General features: G+C 32.3%; 1 protein-coding gene across 3 annotated transcripts; it reads right to left on the bottom strand.

Moving 5' to 3' along the window:
• Window positions 1-11,573: 11,573 nt before the first annotated feature.
• Window positions 11,574-27,612, bottom strand: LOC143085050 (solute carrier family 49 member 4 homolog). 3 transcript variants are annotated; one of them, XM_076261193.1, is made up of 12 exons: window positions 25,396-27,612; window positions 24,701-24,791; window positions 23,639-23,802; window positions 23,186-23,249; window positions 21,356-21,393; window positions 20,594-20,644; window positions 18,395-18,524; window positions 17,307-17,415; window positions 16,456-16,523; window positions 15,537-15,655; window positions 13,791-13,973; window positions 11,574-13,067 (listed from the first exon to the last, which is right to left on the bottom strand). In XM_076261193.1, the coding sequence occupies exons 1-12, from the start codon at window positions 25,772-25,774 to the stop codon at window positions 12,949-12,951; spliced, it is 1,515 nt and encodes a 504-aa protein (XP_076117308.1). In that variant the 5' UTR covers window positions 25,775-27,612; the 3' UTR covers window positions 11,574-12,948. The 3 variants fall into 3 exon arrangements, 2 of the variants coding, with proteins under 2 accessions (XP_076117308.1, XP_076117309.1); XM_076261194.1 differs by having other exon boundaries at window positions 18,431-18,524; XR_012981234.1 differs by having other exon boundaries at window positions 12,870-13,067; window positions 15,537-15,557.
• Window positions 27,613-27,635: the final 23 nt, after the last annotated feature.

The raw sequence follows: 27,635 nt of genomic DNA, 5'->3' as shown, positions 1-27,635 counted from the left end.
ATAGTACATTGAATTTGGTTGTACTGAACAACAGCAAAACCATAGTACATTGCATTTGGTTGTACTGTATAGCAGCAAATCCACAGTACATTGAATTTGGTTGTACTGAATAGCAGCAAAACCATAGTACATTGCATTTGGTTGTACTGAATAGCAGCAAAACCATAGTACATTGCATATGGTTGTACTGTATAGCAGCAAATCCATAGTACATTGAATTTGGTTGTACTGCATAGCAGCAAATCCATAGTACATTGAATTTGGTTGTACAATATAGCAGCAAATCCATAGTATATTGAATTCGGTTGTACTGTATAGCAGAAAATGTATAGTACATTGAATTTGGTTGTACTATATAGCAGCAAATCCATAGTACATTGAATTTGGTTGTACTGTATAGCCGCAAATCCATAGTACATTGAATTTGGTTGTACTGTATAGCAGCAAATCCATAGTACATTGAATTTGGTTGTAATGTATAGCAGCAAATCCATAGTACATTGAATTGGGTTGTACTGTATAGCAGCAAATCCGTAGTACATTGAATTGGGTTGTTTTGTATAGCAGCAAATCCATAGTACATTGAATTTGGTTGTACTGTATAGCAGCAAATCCATAGTACATTGAATATGGTTGTACTGTATAGCAGCAAATCCATAGTACATTGAATTTGGTTGTACTGTATAGCAGCAAATCCATAGTACATTGAATTTGGTTGTACTGTATAGCAGCAAATCCATAGTACATTGAATTTGCTTGTACTGCATAGCAGCAAATCCATAGTACATTGAATTTGGTTGTACAATATAGCAGCAAATCCATAGTATATTGAATTCGGTTGTACTGTATAGCAGAAAATGTATAGTACATTGAATTTGGTTGTACTATATAGCAGCAAATCCATAGTACATTGAATTTGGTTGTACTGTATGGCCGCAAATCCAGATTATCACTATATCAATAGGTTTCTATTTTTATAAGGAGAAAGTCATTAAGGCCCGATGATTCATTTTCCTGTTTGTATCAAAAAAATTCTGTACACTTACAGAAACATGACACCAGCATACATGTGTTTCTGTAGCACCTTATTATCAGCGCGTTCCTTTGAGCTGCGATTATGCGAATTGTTATGCAAATAATCTCATATATTTTGAACTACATTGTAATATCTGACTCTTATTTTCCATATACAACTTAAAATTTCTTATTTCTTCGTCCTTTACAATAGTTACTATTTTATAAAAAATCAACAGATATTGTGTCATAAAATCTAGAATCGGCAAATATAAGTAGACAAAAAAGGATCCATTTTATACAGTTTTGTACATGAAATCTTGTCCTAATTAATCGTGTTAATCGTGTTTTTTTTTTCTTAATTCTCATGCGTATGATTTTTTCTTCAAATTATTATCAAACACCACAATAGCAATCATAGTTTTCCCGTTTAAAGGTCATATGAAGTCGCTTATCGTAGAAATACCGGTATATTATCAACATGACGGGTGCCACATATGGAGAAGTTTTTGCGTACCCACGTGAGCACTTGAGAGCATACCAGCTTTGGTGGGGTTCGTGCTTTAGTTTCACAAATTATGTTTTGTATTCTTTTGTTTGTCTTTTTGGTATTTTTCGTTTTTGTCATTGCATTGTGAGCTTATTTTCGACTTTTGAGTTTAAAATATCTCTTTGGTATACCTTTCGACTGTCTTTTACTTTGGTCCGGCATACTTAAATAGCTACTTGTCAACATTATAAATTACCCATATAGGTATATTATATGCGTATTGATTGTCCTTTTACTTTCAACAAATTCGAATATTGTTCTGGCATATTCACTTCCACCAGGTTCAAGCTAAAACTGCTTCAAACAAAATCATTAACCCAATGTGTATATTAGAATATGATAACAACAAAAAAATAAATTCATATTCTTATCGCAATTTCAATAATAACACAATATAAAAGTGATTAAAAAGTTAATTAAAGGAACGTATAATGTATTGGGCAAATGGCATGCGAACGGGTTAACTAAATGTATATCATTTGTTCATGGCGAGATTGTATCATTGTTTACTCAACCAACATAATTTATAGGATTGTTTCACTTTTTTCAACCCAGCAAAACAAATACAGTTAGATTGACTCCTTTTTTTCAGTAGCTATCAAATTATTAAAAATTGTTATCTAAAAATACTATAAAAGCAAATTATATTAAGGAAAACGTTTTTTTAATACCATTTGATCTTTTTAATTAAAACAAATGTAAACACGAACTGGAATTCATATATGACCTATTCGAAATCTGAAAGTAAAATATATTTATACAAAAGGTGTTATATCTATTATTTTCCCAGGATATTTCCTATTTATCTAAATTTTTCACCTGACGTACTTAGGACTATTAACGTATAACAAACCAGCTTATAGATGTTATTTATTTCCAATTTCTGATGTCTTTTTATGTCTTCATTTATTTGTTGAAGCACAATCATAGAACGCAATCATTTTTGCCTTTATAATAAGTGGTAGTTATGTTGCTATGGTCGTCATGTTAGTATGGAATGGAGTCACGAGGTGGTATGTCTGTTGTTATGGACGCCATGTGAGTATGGAATGGAGTCACAAGGTGATATGTCTGTTGCTATGGACGCCACGTGGGTATGGAATGGAGTCACGAAGTGATATGTCTGTTGCTATGGACGCCATGTGGGTATGGAATGGAGTCACGAAGTGATATTTCTGTTGCTATGGACGTCATGTGGGTATGGAATGGAGTCACGAGGTGATATTTCTGTTGCTATGGACGCCACGTGGGTATGGGTTGGAGTCACGATCATTTCATTTCCATGAATTTTTTCTTGAAACGGGCTTTTTGCTTTTATGTGTGTACTTATATGTTTTGCGCATTTCTAAACACGTAACTAAACTATAAGCACATCAATAAAGCACGGAATCGCTGTTTTTATCGATTTGGGCAAAGTTTGACTATATATTTACGAAAACCGAAGATAAAGAAGATTATCGTAAATAAACAAACGAAAGAGAAATTTGGCTTTATATCAACTAAAAGCACTATATATATATATGATGAAAGGGGATGAAATGGGTTGCTGTCTTTTGACACATTCTCAGTTTCCATTGTTTATTCAATAACACAAGGAACTTGTGAATCTGGCATGAATATGATTAGAACCCATACATGCTTTATTATAGTATTGTTGTCTTTTTCGTTACAATCTAATATTTGTTCTTTTTTTTCGATTAGCATGTTAATGGAGTCTCTAGAAAGCTCGACACTTGACATTGTTTCCTAAAATATCTTTTGGGAAAAATATTACGCATTGGTGGGATGATCTTGACCTTTTGGAAAATTTACACATAAAAGTTTGAATATTTGAATTTGAATTGTTTACCAGACAAAATTCTGATATATACTTAATAATATTACTGGGTTTCTTTTATCAAAGTTTCGTTTTCTCATACACCGTTGAAGGTAAGAGTAACACGGTTGTAAAATGTCGCAAAATTAAAATGGAAATGAAATGCATATCTTGAAAAGTACAAATAACATTTTAGAAAATGTTAACATAAGTAAACAGATTGACACACTTTACTCCTTCATTGAAATACTTCTGTTCAAACAAGAACATGTCATTAATTTATAAATCCAAACTTTACAAAAAAAAAACGTATTGAAATTGTTACAGAACAAATTTAATGAATATTCGCGTTTAAAGTTCGACAAGCTGAACACAATTTTAATGTTTTTAAAATGTCGTTTATATTCATGAAATTTCTTACCGGGTTACACGTCTATACAGAGTAGGTGTAATTCGTTTGTAATATGGTTTCATATGTAACGTTCACGAGTCTAGGTTTGAACGAAACAAAACATTTTGCTTTATTCACAAATACTTATTTTCAAAATAAAATTTGATTAAAATATTTATAGGCAAGTCTTACGACAGATATTTTAATAAATTTTGCAATTGCTTGTAATCAAAAGTTAATTTGACTTCACGCGGGACGATAGCTTTCTGGTCAACATTTGAAGACTTACATGTGTGAATTCACAGCTATGCATGTCTTTTAAATTCCTGAAAAACATCTCTTCTCAATTATCTTTTGCATTTACCCCACATAATTGTAACCCCAATCGGGATAACGCCCTCAAATGTATCTAATACGAATGTGTTTGAATTTTCTTCAGTAATAACCAAGTACCTGCAAGTTAATGCAAGCCACTAGATCTAGCTTTTCGAAATGTATCTCTTACTAGAATGCCATGTGTTGAGTTGAAAAGTTAACTTGACCATTGTTGTCTATCATGAGGACATTAAATAATACAACTTGGCCATTACTGTGATGTGTCATAATATAACGGAATCCAGTAAGAAAATCATTGGCCGTTGAAGGAAATAACATCAAGCAATCTAATTATCAGATACTTACATGTGCGACACGACGGAAGCCACAAGTGGAGTAGGATCTGCTTACCCTTCTGGAGCAGCTGATACACCCCTGTTTTTGGTAGGGTTCGTGTTGCCAAGTCTTAAGTTTTCGGTGTTTTGTTTTGTATTATTAATTGTTGTCTATTCGCCGTTTTCTGTTTACCCCTGGTATTGTCAGTTTGTTTGAATATCGTTTTGGTCTCTTACAGGACCAAGCTTATTTTTTTATATATATGTATATACTAGTATAAACCTCGAACAGAATCTGCTAGGATAGGCACTGTGATGCAATATTTGTCATGCAAATGAAACGTATGCAATGGTAGAAACACCCATCAGAATATATTACCGCAACATATTGTAGTGGAATCAGTGAATGTCATTTCTGTAAAAAAGGGTTGATTTTCATAAATAAATAGTTAATTACATTACTCATGAGTTTTATTGAAGTTGTGTCGATCAAGTTGATATATATTTAAGCGTTCAATGTTGCAGGATCTTTAGATAACTCTGTCTTTTAAAACTGTCTGTTGGATATTGTTATTATTAAAATTCTTTTAAATATAAAGTCCCTCCGGTACTATTTTAGTCTGTATGCAAATAAATCTGTCGTAGGTTTTATTGAAACATTTAAATTGCTGTTTGTATTCATGATTTTCGTATATAAGTATACAAGTCTACAGCGAAGAGATTTATAACTTCTTTTAAGGCTTTCTATCTCTTAGCATCATCATATAGCAAAAGATTAAAATCTGTAGAAGATTCAATTAAATTTTCCAATCACTCGCCCACCAAGAAATCTGAATTTAGTAATAAAATTGATTCGAATTCTTCATTCAATTAACTTTCGAAAGGGTTAAAAATTTTAAGTCTAGTAAAAGTATTTTAATTGGAGAGTAATTTCTTATCTTTAAGATGATATTCGGGTTTATTATGACACGCATATGATATTCTTGAATATCTCACTGGCTCTGTAAAACATCAAATGGACATATCATTCTTGAGATTGTATTCCGTTCTATTTATAAACGTGAAAACGACCACCAAGGAGCAAGAAAAGGACATTACTCTCAATATTTAACTGTATAATTAGTTTCATTCATATATTTAAGGTCAATAAATATTTATATTACACACAATATAGTTCATTAAATTGTTATATGATTAGCTCTCCGAGGCAGTTTTATGTAAACTTTAACATTATGAAAAGATTTTTAGGTTAGTTTATGTCGTGTTACCATACATAAAGTACTTGTGTTTATACAACAATATAGAGACTTGAGATGATAAAGTCTATATTTAACGTCATATGTTTGAGTACTTAAAGCATAATTTCAGTTTAGTGACGTAATAAAATAATTTGAGATATAACAATAATTAAAACCGAATTCTAAATTTATGACCAGCAACAAAAAGGTAAAATGACTTATGATCTTGTATATGTCTTTCTAATTGATCTATGTTGATTGGTAGCATTGATTACACCAACAACAGAAAGACAATAACATTAACGTTACCAATTTTCCTGCACCAGATGCGCATTTCGACAATACATGTCTCTTCAGTGATGCTCGTGGCCAAAATATTTGAAATCCAAAGCTTATACAAAAGATGAAGAGCTATAATCCAAAAGGTCCAAAAAGTATAGCCAAATCCGTGAAAGGAATCAGAGCTTTGCACGAGAGAAATACATTCCTTAATTTATAATAATTTCTAACATTTTGTAACAGCAAATTTTAATAACACAAAAAATCCGTATTTTCATGCCAGTACATGCCAGTACCGAAGTACTGGCTACTAGGCTGGTGATACCCTCGGGGACTAACAGTCCACCAGCAGAGGCATCGACCCAGTGGTAGTAATAACATTAACGGTACCAATTTTCCTGCACTGTGCAGAACAACTCAAAAGCTTGTTTGTTTTATTATATTGGTTACATACACACTGAGTGTGAAATAACAATCATTACGCTTCACCAATTAAAAGCTATATTTGTGACGACATTCAGTAAAAGATTTGATCAATTTTTGATACCTGCATTTATCGTTAACAAACGTTTTGAGCATTGGGAATTTCCCCGAACCAACTGAGAAATGTGGTTCATAAAATGTTCTCGTTATAAAGATTAGACCCCTTTGAATATCAGTATCTGTCTAGGTTTTATTTTCCGAAATGCCTTTTTGCGAGATGATTAGAAATGAAGATAACCAAAGTGTTAAAATGTGCCAAAATATTCCAATGCTTGTTTATATACTTGTACTTCGTAAATTAATATGCCTAAAGACAAGCATCGACTCTTTACTTTCTTAGAATGAATAAATTTGAGAAAGGAAATGGGGAATGTGTCTGATAAACATGTAGGCAAGGCAAACGTAAAGGACAGATACATATCAATATTTTGTTTCTGTTTTTAAATTTAGTATTGACTGTAACAATTATATTAAAGAAATCAATACCAAAAGATTGGACAGCAATTTTAAAATCGGAAAATTCTGTAAAAGGTATTGTTAATATAAAAAGATACCAATTTATATTGGAAAGTTTACCTATAAAATTAGAATCACTATCAAATAAACTTTTATATAAGTATCGGATAAATAAAAAATTTGAACCAGCTATTGGACCCAAAAAATGGCTGCGTATATTTAATATAGATGATGTGTTATATCAAAACAATTTAAATATTTTTTTATTCAGATATTTAAAAGAAAATAAACTTAAAACTTTAGATGGAAATTACTACAACATATTCTACCAATAAAGAAATTTTTATGCAGGTGGAAAATTGTAAACAATAGTTCTTGTAATTTTTGTACACAAGAAGAGGATTATGATCACTTCTTTATACTGTGTCCGTATTTAATTTTTTTTTTGGAATAAAATAGATGAAGTTTTAAAGAACAGTAAAATAACTTTTAAGATAAAACTAAGACACTTGGTATTTGGATATAAAACTTCTCAGGAAGAATATTTTGACTTAAACTACTTTTTAACGATTGTTGGTTTTTCGATATACCAAGCCTATTTCATATCTGATAAAAAGACAAAAAATGTCAATGTTTTCTCAATTTTTCTCAATGAGTTCAATAGAAGAGTATGTTTGAAAAATTAAAAGTAATTCTTACGCAACTATTAGAAAACATATGAATAGTCATACTAGGTGATATTATTTAATATATAATACAAATGTAATATGTATTTTACAACTAATCACTACCCTGAGTGATTAGTAGATTGTAACAGGGAACATCAGGAGGAGCTTGGACTCCTAAAGGATATTGTAACAAGTCAATATTTGAAATAAATATTTAATTATGTTGTTAAAAAAAAAAAACACAAAAAAAAAACACAATTATATTAAACATTTCACCCCAGGAATACACAAATGATAACGCTCTAGATGGTCCATGTACAAAACAAGTATGTAACACACACATAGAAAACAGTATATACACACTTCCAATAAATTTTTCTGAAGAGTTCTTGCAGATCGGACAAATTGGCAGATCCATTCGACCTTAGCTTATATTTCATCCTTTAGATTTGTAAAATAAAGGGAAAATGGAAACGTGTTTATTTTATTAACCTTTTCTCTCTCCATCACAACATAAGACCTGCATTGTGCAGCTATAATTCTATCTGAGGCCAGTACTCAAATATAACAAAGGGGAAAGTTTATCTCATTGACTATTTCTGATCGTTATTTGATATAGGTTATATGTAATATGGAGGCATATTTACTGGCTAGTTCTAAAATATAACAAAGGGGAAAGTTTATCTCACCAAATATTTCTGATTATTATTTGAAATTAGTTATTTATACCCTTTCCTCATATCTAATATGGAGGCATATTTACTGTTAAGTGATAACTTGAACTGGTCAGAGTTCAATAGAAGTTGATAAACAGATCGTTGTTAAATAAGTTATTAAATTGAGAGTTGTGTACATGTATATTATAAGTGCCGTAGAATAGATACTTATGTAGAAATACCGAAGTCATTGTTTGTTTTCTTATCTTTGTGAAATTTAATAAGTTTAATTTCGTCCTTGTATACGTACTTTAAAAGTACGACAAAATTCCCCGGTTTACTTTCATTCACTTAAACAAGAGTGTCTGGATGGGGTGTCATTTTGTCTTTATTTCTACTTTTTAGACCAATTTTCTCCATAGTTCTTTATCTATTTTGCCGAGTATTCTTTGTATTTTTTGCACTCATTTATTCTTTATTCTACGCAAGCGTATAAAGCACATGGTAAAACTAAAATAGTAATTCATTTTGTTTTCAAAGTTGAAATTTTTATTTTTCAAATCTCGAACTTTAATTTAACTTGAAATTCTGACTTTCTAAAATCTTGAAATTTCGTCTTTAAAAAGATCAAAATTCGTTTTTAACTAACAATTTCTACATTATTTTAAAAATACACCATAAGAGCACATTTAGAAAAGTAAGTCAAAACACATCTTCGCTAGCCACTCCCGTTTTCTTCTTTGAGCATCTTCGCTAGCCAAGGGTTACGATCCACTCCCGTTCTCTTGAAGAGCGAAGATGAGTGAAGAGAACGGGCGTTGATCGTAACCCTTGACTAGCGAAGATGGTCAAAAATAGGATTGAAACATTAAATCAGTGCCTTGCATTAACAAAATATTTTTTTTTTTTCAAAAGAGGCAGAATGTATCATAGGGAGAATGAATAATTTCAATTATAAAACAAATCCAAAAGTACCATAGCAAAAAACAAAAACACACACAGAAACAACGGTCGACAAAACGCTACATAGAAAATATAGCAACACGAAATCATAAAAACGCTACTTCAGAAAAATATTTTACTAAGTAATACGAAATAACAAAAAACGCTAAATTTCTCCGGGAAGTTCAGAAGATCCTGCCCCACGTGTGACACGCGTCGTGTTGCTCATGGTAAGCTTAAATTTGATGTCAAATTTGATTCGATATGGCACAATGTTAAGTTAAAAGAACTGGAAAAGTCACCTATAACACAGATATTAAATATTGGTTACCTAATGTCTCAATGGCGTTCTTTGGGAATGCATTCAACTTTACCATAAGGAACAATTGGTTAAAAAGCTTCTTAGATAATAACAATCCTCGTTAAGACAATCATAGAAGGAAACTCTGGAATGTCTCGACTGGGAGGTATAATTATACTAAATATTCAGTTAATGCATGCAAGCTGCTACATAAAAATGGAGACTTTACAATAGGAGAGCAAAAACAATATATAATATTATAAAAATTTAGCTTTAAACCGACACTCATTGTTAAAAGTTGTCTCATTTGCAACCATATTACATCTCAAATATCATTTATATTAATATTATCTGTAACATCCTTTGTTTTAAGTTCGATGGGATAGATGCGTTCAACACAGTTACCAAACTTCAACACGTATTTATGTAAATGACTTTATCCTTATAGTAAAACGTTATGACGTTGGTTTGTTCTGAGAGATACAACCTAAAACATCACAATGCACATTTACAATGTTTTTTGCAGGCTTTTTTGTGGAAATTATTTTTATACATTTATTTGCCAAAAAGAGGCGGCAGTTGTCTAGAGCACATGGACGTGATGAACTTGACGAGTAAAAACAACGAGTTCACTAGTTGTACAGTTATTTTGTTTGAATAACCCAGGTACACTGTTATAAACAGGAATCATTAAAATCTTCAGTTTTTAACATAAAATTATTTATTCCTCATATGTGTATAAAACAAATTATAAACGTATATGTGTTAAAGATATAAAATAATTTAGGCAATAAACCATAGTACTAAAGCAATTTGATAAACAGGTCCCATGAACACTTTATATAAATATAGCTTCTGGATATAATATACTCGTTACGTGCAATATGGTCGTACAAAAGTACTGACAATGAAGGATATGTTTGATATCGGAAGGAATGGTATAACCCCATATATCAGTTGTTGCAAGGTTTCTTTCATAAACTACAGAGAGCATACCAGACACTTCCCTTACATTAGACTGTTGATTCAACCACCCAATTCCGAACGACTTTAGTTACGTATTTACACAACCAGTTAGTAAAACAGATGCTTCTCATCAACGATGGTTTTACGACTGTCGGCCAAGAAGGATGAACATTTTATATTATACACTGGTCAATACCCCCATTATCATTATGATTTGAAGTCCAACAGAAAGCACTGAATTTCCTTATTTTCATTCTAACCGTTAATAAATTCATATGCTATGCGTCCACCCAACCCCAGCATGAAATTTGCATCGTCAATTTCACAAGATGAACCCTATAGAATCTAATTGGCAGTTGTAAAATTTGAAAATGAGTTGAATGATTTCGAGTATAAAATGTTAAGTGTCAAAAAGTATATTTGTCAATCCTGTTTTTCGTCGTATGGACATAAAAGCCATCAACACCTGCCTTTAAGTATTGCCCTATTATGTCAAGATATGTTGACAGTTTACTGAAAAGCATGACCATGTAATACATAATGCTAATTAAATAAGTAAAACTTTAATGTGAGACAAGACAATAAATTGTCACACTGATGACCTTTCTTGAATAGACTGGTGTCCTAAAAGCATTATAACAGCTTCCGGAAAGAATTTTATGGCGTCAAACTTCCGAAACATAACAAATAAAGTGCTACTGCTTCCGATATATTTCACCAGAGAGACACTTATTAATTTATCACATACATGGTAACATGTTTTAAAACCAAGGATATGAAAATCAAACTCAGTCTGTCTTAATGGGGAAAAACTCCAACTTACGTTAATATTCTCTGTAGGATTTTCTGATTTTCAGAATGAAGTACGCGTAAATTGAGAAAAAAAATTAGCAAGAATATCTTTAATTATGTTGACCAGTTCATCCTCAACAATTAATTGATTTATATCTTGCGAAGATAAAAAAGATAATAAAATTGAGCCCTACTTTCTTAATGTTTTCAATGGATATATGTATGCCTTTTTGTCCACGTGATTTTAACGAGAAAATTGTCTTGAACTACATTTGGATGTTCACGACTTCAGTGCAGTAGCTGTTTGATTTTTGGAAGTATTCACTCTATTCATTCATCGACCATTTCATGACTGAGATCTCGAAACATAATTGAATATTTTCTGTTTTATTTTTGACAACCCAGCCCTAAAATCATTTCAATTATAATTGGTTTGAAACAAGACTGAGACTCAAAACCTTATATTTATTGTTATAAAGTTGTAGAAATGCCACTCCGTAGTTTGTTTTCTACTTGATAATTTGTGGACGATATATTAAACCTGTCTTTGGTTCAGGTTCATTTGCTTCTCTTTTGACTAATGCGTTGTTTATATTTCTTCACGGTCAACTTCTTATGATAAATACATAGTCTTTCAATCAGTTAGATTGAGGTCTGGAACGGACATCTTAGTACCTGCTAATGATCATTTTTATGTATTCTTGTCATTTTGAGTAGGTTCTTTTGTTACATATTCTGACATCGGACTCGGACTTCTTTTTAACTGAGTTTTACTGGGTTTATTGCTGTGTGTTTGTTTTTTCTACATTGGCTCAAGGTATAGTAGTAGGGTTGAGGTCTTACTAAACACGTTTAACCTAGCAGCATTTTTGCACATGTCCGGAGACTCTGGCCTTTGAAAGTCTTGTATGAGTTTATAGTATATTTTGAAATTGAGTAAGACGTTCATTTTCACTGAATTGTGACTAAGGAACCAGCTCAAACCCAACTCCCTGTACGGGATTTTCTCGATGTGTAAAAGACTCATTGTTGGCCTTCGTCTGGTTTCTGCTCTTAGTTGGGTTGGTGTCGGTCGCAAATCCCATTACCAATCTCAATGTTGGTATCTACTGACTAATATGTCTTTCATTGAAATTAAGTATAACGATGGTGGTCATTTTCAATGATTTCTCCTCATTGAAATTAAGTATAACGATGAGTGGTCATTTTCAATGATTTCTCCTCATTGAAATTAAGTATAACGATTAGTGGTCATTTTCAATGATTTCTCCTCATTGAAATTAAGTATAACGATGAGTGGTCATTTTCAATGATTTCTCCTCATTGAAATTAAGTATAACGATGAGTGGTCATTTTCAATGATTTCTCCTCATTGAAATTAAGTATAACGATGAGTGGTCATTTTCAATGATTTCTCCTCATTGAAATTAAGTATAAGGATTAGTGGTCATTTTCAATGATTTCTCCTCAACATGAATGTTTCTCAAATATTGTCTTCAGGTTCACGACCAGAAATGTGACAATGAAGATTAAAAAGTCTCAGGAAACACATAAAAATAGCCTATAGCTTTGTAAGGAAAGTTTGGATTATGATTCAATTATATTGCTGAGTTTAGACAATACTTGATTTGCGTTTTGTTCATAAACATTAAAGCATTTTCCCTAAATCCAAATATTGTAAATTTTTAACATTCATACAACAACCAAAGAGAGACAACTAGAAGATATCTGCTGCAAAATTATTGTTCAACTATCTTTTTCAGTGTCGTCGACATCCAGGCGATTGTAACGTTCTTTTAGCAAGGCCAACACGGGTATACATGATACTATACCACCCAGCATACACCAAGAGGCCCAGTTTGTACCTGGAATAATATAACACATATTCGTCTTTAAAATAAATCCTCGGATATTAACACTTTAATCTAATTTGATTATTACGTTGACATATAATAATTTCCTGTCCATCAGGCCTACGACGTTGTCGCCATGAACGATCATTTGGTTTCTTTTACAACATAGTATATTTGTAAGTCTTTTGTTTCAATGGCTTACAATACTTTAAGTCATTTAATAAATAATATTGTCATGTTTCTGGATTTTAATAGATAAGCTACACGTTACAATATGACAATTTCTTTTGGGGAAGTGAGCGATTTGTATAGATGACTTACATTTATAGAATCATAATGATTTTCAGAATGGAGTAAACGTTTGTTTTTAATCTTTATTTACTTCATTTTATTTCATCTTATCTGGTTCTAATCTTTATTAATGATGTCCCTAGTTATGACATTATTTTCAATGTTGTGCACAACGACGGTAATTATATAATAAATAAAAAAAAACCATAGCAATTCTTATTATAAATAAACTCATCATAGATACTTGCCCAAAAGTTCTGTACGCCAGACCCGTATTTTGTCTACAGAAATGTTGCTCATTGAAGCTCTAATCAAATCGAAGTTAAAAGGCATAATTAAATACGAAGTTGAGGTGCACTGTGGACCTAAAATTTCGAAGGTCAATTTGAGTAAATATTAAAAGTGTGTGTGTGATAATATGTAATGCATGTGTACATATATTACCTATATTTGGTATCATTTGTATGACAAGGAATATAAGTCCACCAATATTGCTGCTAAGTGTCAACACAAGATTAGTGATGCCCTCGGGAACTGGATAAGCTGCTTCACACGCCATTTCAAAGAATAGTGGCATTGTTGACGTCAGGAACATTGTCCCCATTATAATTGATGTGTATAACATAACTATGAAAAACAATAATATCCGTATTCAACTTAATTCTTTTTTTACAAGTAAATTTTGAAAAGATTAAGAACAAAAAAATCAAGGACAAGAATTTTTTGAATTATAAGATAATGCAATGGTAACATTTGGTGGATTGTTTTCATGTCGATCATGTTTGGTCATACATAAATTAACTATACAACTATTCAATAAAAGTGATTGTGAATAATGAGGGATTAAGATATCATATGTTTTTAAGTGGGAACAAACAATTGACGGTTCTATGTTCGTAGTCGGTTCAACTGCAATTATGCCGGTCAAATGAATATAACTCTAAATAAATATTAATTAAACACTGTTTTAGGATTATGCAACATATACAAGTATGAATAGATATGATATATAGAATGTTGTGCTCAATGCACTATTATATTTGTTTTATCTGATAAAGTATTGATACAGTTTGAACATTTTTTATTACCGACCAAGCCACCCGTTTTGATAACAATAATGTCATCTTTACTCCAAAATAAATTATATTATAAGATATTAATTTTATGACCAATGTAATCTTACCAAGAAATGTAGAAATGTTCCTAAAAACCTGTCTTCCGAAACATTTACAATTAAAATACAAGATGAATATTATGTCATAAGTTTACTAAAAATAGTAGTCACTGCGGTTTTTTTACTTTTCTGACCACGGGGTCAAAATACATTACATGCCGACAATGAACATTGCCTGAAAGATATGACTGACCTAGGTTAGATATTGATCTAATCCCTTTAGTTGCAAATTATGTTACCTCAATGGATACCGAAGCCTGTTTGTGCACGTGTGTTCGACTCAAATCTCAATTGACTTCCTTTGCTCACTGGTCCTGCACCAAGTCAGAATGTGGCAGCTGTTATGAATAGTTCGTGTACATGTATGTTGTTTTTGTTTCACTTTAGTGTCCCTGTTGTTCCTTTGTTTTCGTCTTATAGTTGATGTGGTTCCCTCGGTTTTGACTTGTAAACCGGGTTTGTTTTCTCTCAATTAATTCATGACTTTTGAACAGGGTACACTACTGTTACCTCTATTTAGAAAATAGAGTAACTTAAGATAGAATTATAATGTTTGGGCACTCTGGCTTCCTCCACCGCCACGACATAGCCACAAGTACTGACAGGTGCATTTGAATCCAACAATTAATCAATCAGTCAGTAAATCTAAGCTGCGTGTTGGTGGTATTTCAAAGGTAGTGCACAAAAAATCTAGTTACAACTTCAATTAGTCGAAAGGTCTCATTTTCTAGTTAAATTACAACCAAATCAATAATCATACTTGCATTGATTCAGGTAGCTTTTAGAATTGTACATCTTTAACTCGTTACACACATGTCAGACAATATGAGAAGATAGATTGATTCCGATCGTAATGAACCTAATATATAAGTTACCTCACTTTTAATAAACAATGATAATCAATCGGCGAGCTGTTGCAGCCAATGAGACGTGATTCTGGCCAAATCTCGCATGGAACATCTCGAATCTGAAAGCAATGCCGTAAATACCTTAATTTATACATAACGGAGACTTACTTGTAGAACTCTGAATAACACCTTCAACGAGAAATATAAACCATACAAAACATCCGGAAGCACATATGTACAGGAATAACAAAAATAATCTCATATGCCGTGCATATACATCTGAAAATCTGAAACAGATTTTAAAACTTTATTGAAAACATGTTAATAAAAATCTCAAAAGGGAAAGTAACGTGCTTGAAATTTTAATGCTTTTGACCACTGAAATCGTTGAAATTTTTATTATTGACACTATAATTCATGAGACCATGATTATAGATTCGTTGAAATTAGACATTGAACTAGTGTTCAGTTATACCAAGTGTTACTAGCTCAGTACTTTGTCTTACGTCTTTGTATCATTTGAAATTGTGTCATATACCGATATAATGAGTCAAACCTGTCAAACTTATTTTAACAGTGTGCTCGTACGTTTTGTTGTTACACCACTGCCCCAGATAAGGAAGGGATTGAACCCTTACAAACCCCACCGCATTCTATAAGTGCTTTTCCTTATCGAAGAAACTATAATACAATGTCATATTTGTTTTTTTTTTCAAAGTATAGATTGTCAGTTTTTCTTTTCAATTACTTCACATGTTGTCATACCTTATGATGGCATTATACCTCTTACTATACACCATTTTGTTTGCTAAATTATTGAATGTCGTACGATGCCCTATTATAACCAGTGTTCATATCTTCCCCCTGTAGTCTATAGATAGTATTCGCTTGGCAATCATACTCTATCTATTTTCATGTTTATGACATTCCATTTACTTTACGATTCGTTGGTCTGTGACCATTATTTTGTTTTCTACGTTTATATCATATTGGCAAACATTTAACAATGTGATAGACGAAAGTTACTAAACTTGCACATTCATATTCAAATTCTATAATATTTCTTACAGAGTAAATAAACACTTACTTGGCGAAAACAAGGGATGCAAAACATCCAGCAATCAATGAGTAAAAGCCAAGCCACCCGGCTTCATTCTGCAAAAGGTAGGGTCATTTTAGGTTAGAACTTGCAAACAAATCTTTTTAAGAAAGAATCTTCTCTTTTCATTACATATACAAAGCAATTGGTTGAATCAGAAAAAAGTGTTTATCAACCATATTATTACTTATAACTGCCTTCTATATTATTGATATATTAGTGCATGTATTGAATATTCACTTTATCATGTATCATTGTATAGTTCATATAGTTCCTAGCGTTTTGAACATTTTGTACATTCAATATTAAGGTAGGTGTGAGCGTTCATGACTTGTAATTCAAATTTTTTAAAAGTGTTTCGGTCGGACAAAGTAAACAAAGGGATATATTTATCATTAGGTCCCATACCACAACTATTTCGTAGTGCATTTCTTGACAATAAATGAAAATTAAAAAAATCCCACCTGCGCTTGCTCAATTAAATTTTTACAGTGCGTTGTACTACTTTTTAGACAATTTATGACAAAATTATAGAAAACTTTATCAGCTCTAACGCAAAATATGGACAATTTTATGTTTAAGGGGTCTTGAAATCTTTAAACCTTTTGCAGCTGGACCAAATCACTACTTTACTTTAAAATTCTAAACCCAAATTTTTTGACAGTGTAATTTCACCCCTTACTTGCAATTAGAGGCATAAAACATGAAGAAATAAATTTGGAAGGTGTATAAGAAAAATTGGCAAGTAACACACTGTCCACACAAGGGACTATATTCGTTGGACAACGAAAATCAAGGGTCGACAATTGTGGTCTCGGACCATTATAGTACATAACTACCTGGGAAATATTATGAGGCTTCAAATTAACATCTAAAACTCCTTGCCAGCTACTGAATACACCTTGAGAAACACCAAACGTCAGGCAGATCAACCAAAACTTTACATTTCTACAGTATAAACATTGATCACTTATAACAGTTATCGACCTTGAAAGATGATTTTTACCAATTGTTTTTATAAACATTTAATGGTTAGTAGATTTTGGTGTGTAGTTAGTTTTAAGATAACAGGATATTTAATCCAAGCTGAATATCTGCATTTACCACACGTTAAGGGCATACGATACAGTTTTGATCCTGTATTTACAAGTTGATGAACATTTGCATATAGGCTATTTTAAACCTGATCAAATCAAATATGTTATAAAAAAATGTGCTACTTTTTGAGTAAATTGAGGTTCAAATTTCAGATATTTCCTCAAAATACGGATTTGTGGACATATTTTTCCTTTCGATAGAAATATATAACTTTTTTGTTTTAAAAGACAAACACAATCTGATTTTTGTTGAATTATTTGTAATTTGTGTGTTATATAAATATTGCATAAATTTGTAAATTTTTGGCTGTATATTTATCAAATTTTTTTAAAAAAATTGCACTATTTACGTTTTCATGAAAATTGGTACACATAATCTTCTTACGTAATCAAACCAAATGTCATTTTAAAAAAGGGGGGTCCATGAACTCGTTTTCAAGTTAAATCAGTTTGAATGCTAAAAATTAGCCGAAAGCTGCATCTTTTCCCGATAAGTCACCGTTTGACATCGCGAAAATAACAATTTACTTTAGCAAAGTCATTACCTCCCCTGTAACTGTATCATATTCCCCTAAATAACTGTTTACTCGAATTTGCAAAACAAATGGCATATAGAAAGAAAGCTAAAAGAGTATCGTCTTTCGAGTATATACAATTTACATTCCCATTGCTTTTAGTGCCCTTCATATACTGTATTTTTCTATCTTATGGATTTTTTACTTCATAAGTTTTGAGGTCATCTCTTATTTTTGAGTTGTGTGTTGAACACAATAAAAACAAATGTGTTGCTAATAATATGTTTCAACTAAGCGATACTTTTGTTGACAAACCTTATCAGATCTTTTATACCAGAACGAAAATCTAACCGTGCCACTGAAGCCGATACCGTCGGTGGGAGGTCCGGTTTCTTTGGGTAGTATACTAGCATAAGTAAAAATGCAATCACTATAAAGCACAAATCTGTAAAAATAAAACACCAATCAATTCAAAGAAGACCTTGAATCACTAAACAACAAAAGATTATCAGTAGACAATTAAATGATCATTTGAAAAGTTAATATATTGGTTGCATACAGTAATTATTAATTAATTAGTATATTTCATTACAATTAAATTGAAGACGGAGGGACAGCTCAAATTATGGTATTTCTTCCATCATTCTAAAATAAGATACATGTACACAGAAGTTGACATTATCAAATGAAAGAAATTTTAATCAACATAAGATTGCAAGATATTTCTGATTATCATGCTTTTCTACCGAGTTGTTTATTCTTGATGAATGCAAACAAAACGTTGTTAAGTTAAAGGAAAAGAAACATTGAAAATACATTATAACTCCAGTCTAAGATATATAAAGAATAATACATGGCAAAATCCGTATCATATGTCGTATCATCCCGAGACACCAATATCAGCCCAAGGGCCTTTAGGGCCGAGGGATGATATTGGTCGAGGGTGATACGGCATGTGATACGGATTTTGCCATGTTTTTTACGCTTTATCATATATTTCAACAGGAGAGTTATAGCATATGATCTGTTCACTGGGTTACTTTCAGATCTTCTTTTGTCTTGTTTAAAAAGCCTTCAAAGAACTGCTCAATTACTTATCCAAAGCACCTGGGTTACCTTACAATTTGCGTGCTGTTGTTTTAAAATATTTTGTTTATTATTGTATTTTTTGTGTGTGTTTTGTATTTTTTATAGTTGCATTTAGTGTACCAAAAAATATGAAAACTTGACGTTCGGGACATCACATGTACACACCAAACAATGACGTCATTCAAGAAATTGCGTCTATGTAAATTGACTATGTAAAAAAAAGTAGGGGTATGATAAAGGTTAAAGGTGTGATAAAGGGTATGCGATAAAGGGTGCGCATCAAAGTTGTGCAATATGGATTAAACAGCAGGCTATTTATCAAATATTCAAAACTACTGTATTTACTACTAAACATATGATAAATTGTTATATCGTAGAAAGTTGATAAACCAAAGTTATGTCAAAGAACGTCTAGTCCTTTTCTCAAGAAGTTCATCGGACGACACCAGTACCTTGTTAATAAATATTCCGCTTCAACTTCAAAAGTCATACATGATGTTCTTTGAGTATAGATTTTATGTACTGATACTGATGGTATCATCTTCATAACGTGTTCCAGTGCTCTTTTATTTGTCTTTGTAAATGATAATCATTTACTGGTTAGTCCATGTTTGGTTATAGCCTTTCACGTGACTCGATACTTATGTGTTCCGCCAATTTGTTGTTGTGGTAATTTTGTGTATTCCCGTCTTTCATGTGTGCCGATGTTCAATGTCAATATGCCATTTTGTTTTTTCTAAGTTGACATATTCGTTGTTTTTATAGTGGTTCAGATTATAAAACAATGTTGACTGATGTACCCCTATTTCGACTTTTTTACCTCTTCTGTCTGTTTTGTTCATATATTGTTGTCAAAAGAATGGACTTCTGGCTATACGGTATGGGATTTGCTGATTGTTGAAGGCTCTACTGTGACCTAAAGTTGTTAATTTCGGTGTCATTTGGTTTCTTGTCGAGAGTTGTCTCATTGACACTCTGACCACATCTCTTGATTATGTTAAGCGATTGTCATATAAGTGACAGGTTGAGCTAGCTATAAAACCAGGTAAAAACGACCCTTTTCTGCATACGGAAATGCCTGTAACAAGTCAGGAATATGACAGTTAGAAAGAAGGATCGAATGAACGAAATTGACATTAAAAACGAATTGTTTCACCAATACGATGTGTCAACTGACTTGTGACATATTTTTCCGGTCTTGTATCTAAAAATCGACGCACCCGGACTATATAACATGTATAATTTTGTATTTCATGCGATTTCCTGGGTTTTTGTTTGTTTGTTTCTTTTTTCTTCCATAATCGACCAGCTAGATTTGAACTTATGTCACCTTCATCTAGACCTTAAGTATTTTAGACAATAAATAATGTTAAAATTCTTTCCTATATCAATTTGTTTTCAAAAATATTTAGGCATCATTCTTACCGTAGAGCATGTATCTGCTGATGTCGTGGCGTTCAGATATCATTCTTGTTTCTATAAAACCATAACATATAAAATAAAAACATAGTGAACAGAATAAACACAGATTTCATTTGTAATACATCATTATTCCTTCAATTTCTTTATATAGTTCTAATTTGACTAAACAAGAAGTAATACAGTTTTATCATTACTAGTGTTGTATGAATATGGTATGAATCAGTACAAGATTATGAGGATGTTTTACAGGACGTTTTTATTCAAACGTATCTTTCGTCTCGGTTCTCTTATGTAAACAGCAAATTACAACAGTACATCACACGTTTGGTTGCAAGGCAGATGTAATAATCCACGATACAATGATACACTACAAGTACATGCAGACAGTAGATTATTATATATATTTTTATGTATGTTGGAATTGTCTATAGTTGCAGCTCTCTTTATCTGTTGTACTGCTGTTTCCCTCGGACTTGGTTTGTGACTCCGATTTGTTTTCACTTAATCGTTTTATAAAAGGGTTAAACTACAATTGCCTTTTATTTATTGTCGATAGCTATATGTATGTGATGCTGAATCAAGGTAAACAAATTCTCAAGAACACGCACAATAAAATAGCGACAACCTCAGATGTCATCCGGAGTCATTCGCACATCAAAGCATTAGACAACACATTAAAATATCTTTTGAACAAACAAAGCATACTGTGGAAACAATTAGGTTTTTGATATCATATATAAAAATAATGTATGTATAACAACTTACGATTCGTGCAGTTATTTGTGATACTCCCATAAACATTACTATGAAAATAATTAAAAGTATTGTTTCATCTTTGAAGGAATACAAGTTTAAAATAAAATATACACAAAAGATCACAAAGCGTGATAAACAATTAAAAGGAAACAAAGAATACAAACAACAGAAAATGCAATGAATAGCACGAACCTCCATATAAATAAACTCATCATAGATACCAGGACTAAATTTAGTATATACGCCAGACGCGCGTTTCGTCTACAAAAGACTCATCAGTGACGCTCGAATACAAAAAAGTTAAAAAGGACAAATAAAGTATTAAGTTGAAGAGCATTCAGGACCAAAATTCCTAAAAGTTTTGCCAAATACAGCTAAGGTAATCTATGCCTGAGGTAGAAAAGCCTTAGTATTTTTAAAAAATCAAAAAATTGTTAACAGTAAATTTATAAATATAACTATATCGATGACAATTCATGTCAGCACAAAAAGTGCTGACTACTGGGCTTGTGATACCCTCGGGGAAATAAATCTCCACCAGCAGTGGCATCGACTTAGTGGTTGTAAACAAACTCATCATAGATACCAGGACTAAATTTAGTATATACGCCTGACGCGCGTTTCGTCTACAAAAAATTCGGTAGTGAGTGCATGTGATATGTGCAACGAAATTTTGTACAGATACAATGTAAAAGAGTACGTTTTCAATGGCAAAGGTATAGTTCAAATACAAAAAAAATAGAATTAAAAACATAATTGTTTTCTCTTTACACATTGTGATTAAGATGGAGAGTTGTCTCATTGGCACTCAAACCACATATTCATATTTCTGCATAATATGTATCTGTTCACAATCAGTTAAAACAAACCTAAAGGGATTATTCTCATATTACAATGGAACGATCCTCATATCTTTGTCGCGATATTCAGATGCATAGTATCGTATACATTTGTTATTCACTGCTGCTCAATCGTCTCTGGTTAATTTAATAAATTCTTTCTGTAAAGTCTGACTTATTTTAAATGATAAAATAAGCACAGGACGAGTAAAGAAAAAAAGATCACTGAGTTGGACAGCTTATACACAAATATGGAGATGTTGTTTGCATATGATTGCGGCTACACATTGGAGTCCGAATTGCGTTGATGAAACTTATTAATCAGCCTAAAACTATACCGCAAAGACACCTACATGACTAACATGACAAGCATAGCCTTATTGCTTTTCTCAAATTCATAAACATAAATGTGCTTAGATAGTCTACCTACATCTGTACTTAATTCCAATAGATTGTAATCTTCTTCATCAATGACATTAAACTGGACAGATTTTATTTTACCAATATATACATTTCGCGATATTTAAATGTTAAATTTAAATTAAACTTCAGAGATGCTAGAAATCAACGTAATAAAAAAAAACTTTGGCGAAACGTTGGAGAGTTGATATAACGGCAAGATTCAAAATCCCAAATTCCAATGAGGGACATGAATCCTTAATTGGGAAAAGATGTTATTCGTTTTTTCTCAACAAATATAAAACAATAAATATTCATATAAACCATAGTACCTATCTACTGTTTTGATAATATCCTTTTTATTCAACAGTCTGCCCTCAAGGTTTCTGATTTAGTAGTAGTAATAACATCAAATGTTTAACTAACTTAATGCATCAGATGAGCATTTCAACAATAATGTATACTGTTGATACGCATTACCAAATTAATTCCAAATTCTCATAATAACATTGAAAAGCTTATGTAACCGCACGACAATGAATGAATTCAATAAGACAGTTAAAATTTAGAAAAATACTACAAAAAAAAGAAAAGCACGCACCTGCTTATATTATCTGTTGTATCATTGACATGACAAGAACCTCTAAATGGCACTAAATGTGGTCCTACAATAGTTTTAACAAATGTTTACTCTTGATATATAACGATAGGTGCATGCGTGCATCATTTAAATATAAGCAGAACCTTTTCCAGAAATACAAATTTGAACACAATACGGCGATGCAGCAAAAGCTTTCCATATTCATAAAGTTTTTTGTTTAAATGCTATCTTCTGTGCATGCTAATAGATTTTGTTTTGAGAGAGCTATTGAATGACAATGATTTCAGGACAACAACCCTATTTTCCTATCCATGGAGGTGAAATGTTTATCGTATTTCAACGAAAAACAATATCCAGAGCTTCAACAACTAGGGAGATGAAATAAATGAGATGAGTACACATCAACGTTTAATAATCATCTGTAGGAAATTAGATACTAGTAACTGTACATACCCAATGTAAATGTTAAAGCAGACCCTACACTGTTTAAAACTGTATTCAGTGCAGTTGCAGTCGTTCTTTCATTAGCTGGAAACCATAAGGCTGACAGTACAGGTGGAGCACCATAGGCTATTGGTCCAGCTAAACCATTCAGTAACTGCCCAATGTTACTTGTCCTGCAAAATTAGAACTAGTACTTCGCATAAGATAAAACATTCTGTTGTAGATTTTAAAATAAATGTTTCAAATTGCATTTAAAGTAAACGTTCATGAAAGCTAGCTGTGCATTGCTACAATGTCAGATGTCATTTCAAGAAAGGTCTTAGAACTGTTTCCTTTAGTTTTAGATGTTAGGGGAAGTGCGCGTGCCCTTTGAACAGGTTTAACTAAACCAATCATTTTACCTGTACCAAGCCACGCTATGTTGTGGACTATGTGTTTGTGTTTGTTAGTAATTTTTTTTTGTCGGAGATATCAGGTGTTGATGGATGCTGTTGTACGATTTAAACGAAGGAATATCTGCTGTACGATATCATCTCAAAAACGAAAGTAATACATTGTGCCCGGAGGAATGGTAAGGTATTTGTACAATACAGTATATACACGGGATTCGTCCTGTATGCCATTTTACTTGAATTATGTAATGTTCACCTCACAAAATTAACAACACGATAACTGAACACTTTTATATCGGTAGAATACTAATTGATTTTTATTGACGAAACTCTTCACTTCCTCCTGTATAAAACATTTTTAAAAACTAGCGTTTCATAAACATGAGCAACACGACGGATGTCACATGTGGAGTAGAATCTACTTACCCTCCTGATGAACATCCCTACCTTTAGTGGGGTTCGTGTTGCTTATTTTTCATTTTTCTGTTTGGTTTTCTGTACGATTGTTTTTGTTTGTCTTTTTCTTTTTGTAGCCATGTTTATTTTCGATTTTTTAGTTTGAATGTACCTATAGTATCTTTTTGCCATCTTTTATAACATATTTTGTTTTTTAAAAAAACATCATAATCATCATTATAGAAAATTAATATGCATATCCTAAATAAATATTTATGATTACCACGTGACGTATGCTGGATCTGTTGTAATACATCTCGCAACTGCCCCCATGAGAGTCAGAAATGTAGCTGTTAAGGATGCAACACGGATCCCTGAAATGTCACATGTAATAACGTTTACTGAGTCTGTCTTGTGCTGTGCTGAGACCGAATATGATGTATCCGCGTTCGTTGTATATGTTTTCATATTTTACATTGATGACGTCTTCGATCGAGGTAACTTTACTATAATATGTTTTAGAATTAATATTCTTGCTTGGCATATATTTTTATCGAATTGTTATGTTCATTTTACAGCGAAAACTGCGGACAAATAATAAATATAGGTGTCATTTGGTCTCTTGTGGAAGGTTGTCTGATTTGCCTTCATACCAGATCCTCTTTTTTATATAAGATACTTTGTTCGTTTTGATTTGAAATGCGTTGATATTCTCCGGTATTTGTGTCTTTCATTCCAATACTACATCGTTATCCATACAAAAATTTCATTCAAACCGCCCGATCAGCATGAAAATGCTACAAATTTATAAAACAGAAGGCAAATAAGATGAGTTAACTATTGAAAAGGTAAATCATCGTCACAGTCAGTAGGTAGTCATGGGTAATTAAACCATGACAGTATAACAGATATTGTACATGTACGCATATGTGTACAATGATGTATAACAGTATTTATGAAAATTAAGTTTTTGTTTACCTTTCGTATCTATCAGCCAAGCGAATGGAAAGGTTGTTATTAGATACGCTATTGGTCCCCATGCCGTAAGCAATGCTATATCTGAATCTCTCCAACCAAATGCGTCCTCTGTTGTAGCTGATATAGGACCATAAATACTCCATGATCCGCCCTGCGACATGGCAAAAAGACAAAATATTACCATAACATACCAACGACGTTTATAAACCTTGGTCATCGGGACCGACTCGTCTGTATTAATGATAACATTATGACTGCATGTTGTATGAATAACTGTGTTCGTTTCGGTGTATAAAGTATCCGTATTGTCGATACCATCATCACATAGAAGTGACTGTTTCTCACTTTCCATGATTGTGGCCACGGTTTGTTCAGTCATACCATATTAAACTTAGCAGGACATCTTAACCTTTATGTATTCCATTTTTGTGAAGAATTCATGATGACGTTAATTCCAATTAAAATATTGAAATAAAGATTTAAACAATTGACAACACGTCACTTTTCATAATTTAAAAAGGTGAAAAATCGTTCATTAAAAGATAACACGTATATGGTGTATTACACATGTAACATGACGCATATCAATGTATTTGATTATCATTGATAACACAATTTGTGATTATCAAAAACTGATATTCAAGATTGTTCATCAGTGTGGTATATCTGTAACGTGCGAATTTGAAGCTCATCTCATATATTATTACTTCATACGGGAACTTCTTAGGAAGAAAGATAAGAAGTTAACAATATCCTTTAACTCTACTTTCCGATATATAGATGATGTTCTTTCACTAAATTATTCAAAATTTGGTGACTATGTTCAACACATCTATTCCATCGAACTAGAGATAAAGGATACAACAGATACTGTTAAGTCGGCCTCATATCTTGACTTACATCTAGAAATTGACAATGAGGGTCGGTTGAAAACAAAACTTAACGACAAACGAAATAATTTCAGCTTTCCAATTGTGAACTTTCCATTTCTAAGTAGCAACATTTCAGCAGCACCTGTACACAGGGTATATATCTCCCAATTGATACGATATTCCCGTACTTGCATTTGCTATCATGATTTTCTTGATAGAGGGTTGCTGCTCACAAGGAAGCTAGTAAACCAAGTGTTCCAAATGGTGAAGTTGAAATCATCCCTTCGTAAATTTTACGGACGCCATCACGACTTGGTTGACCGTTATGGAATAACCGTTTCACAAATGATATAGGATATGTTCCTCAAGTGGTAACTACAATCTTATTCCCTTTCATGAATGTGACCTACCGAGTTAGACTATTTACTGGATTTGTTATAACACGAACTACATGACGGGTGCCACAGGTGGAGCAGGATGTGCCTAACCTTCCGGAGCACATGAGATCACCCCAAGTCTTTGATGGGGTTCGTGTTGCTTATTCTATGTTGTGTCATGTGTACTATTGTTTGTCTGTTTTGTCTTTTTCATTGTTAGCCATGGCGTTGTCAGTTTATTTTTCGATTTATTAGTTTGACTGTCCCTCTAGTATTTTTCGTCCCTCTTTTATTACAATTGCTTTAACTTCTATTGCTAGAGTTTCGTTAGCAGGGACAAAAATAAAAATACAAATTATCTTTGTTTTCGACCCTTCTTTCTTTCTTAAAATCATCTGAATTAATTTGGTTATCCTTCTTGGTCTTTCTTTTTGTTCATAGCTCTTCATATTTTAATATGCTCCGGATTTTCAAATAGATTGGCCTCAAAGCATCACTGAAGAAACATTGATTGTCGAAAATGCCCATTTGGTGCAGACAAATTGTTACCGTTTATGTCTCCAAAGGTATCACAAGCCTAGTAGCCAGTATTTTGGTACTAACCATGAAAATATGGATTTAATATTATTACAAATTTCTTTTTTTCAAATACGTTGGCGTCGAGCATCACTGAATAGACATTGATTGTCGAAATATGCATCTAGTGCAGAAAATTGTTACCGTTTATGTTATTCTATACTTCTAATGATTTTTTATAGACTGATATCTTTAAATGCCTCTCTGGTTCTAATTCTCACCGTACGCGCAGCTCTCTGACCGTTATTCTTATAGTGAAAAAAATATGAGAAATCCTACCCCTATCAAGTGCAAGTATTTAAATGATCATAATTCGAAAACAGAAGCCAATTTGGATGCGCACAGAGACACACATAGTAACTTAAAAGGTATTATAGGATAAAATGTGATCTTGAACGCTAAATATTTTTGTCTC

The sequence above is a fragment of the Mytilus galloprovincialis genome, chromosome 8 (genome assembly GCF_965363235.1).
Source record: "Mytilus galloprovincialis chromosome 8, xbMytGall1.hap1.1, whole genome shotgun sequence".
In the NCBI taxonomy this organism is placed as follows: Eukaryota; Metazoa; Mollusca; class Bivalvia; order Mytilida; family Mytilidae; genus Mytilus; species Mytilus galloprovincialis.
The sequence above is the reverse complement of the archived record's forward strand: the minus strand, read 5'-3'. Positions and strand labels throughout refer to the sequence as shown.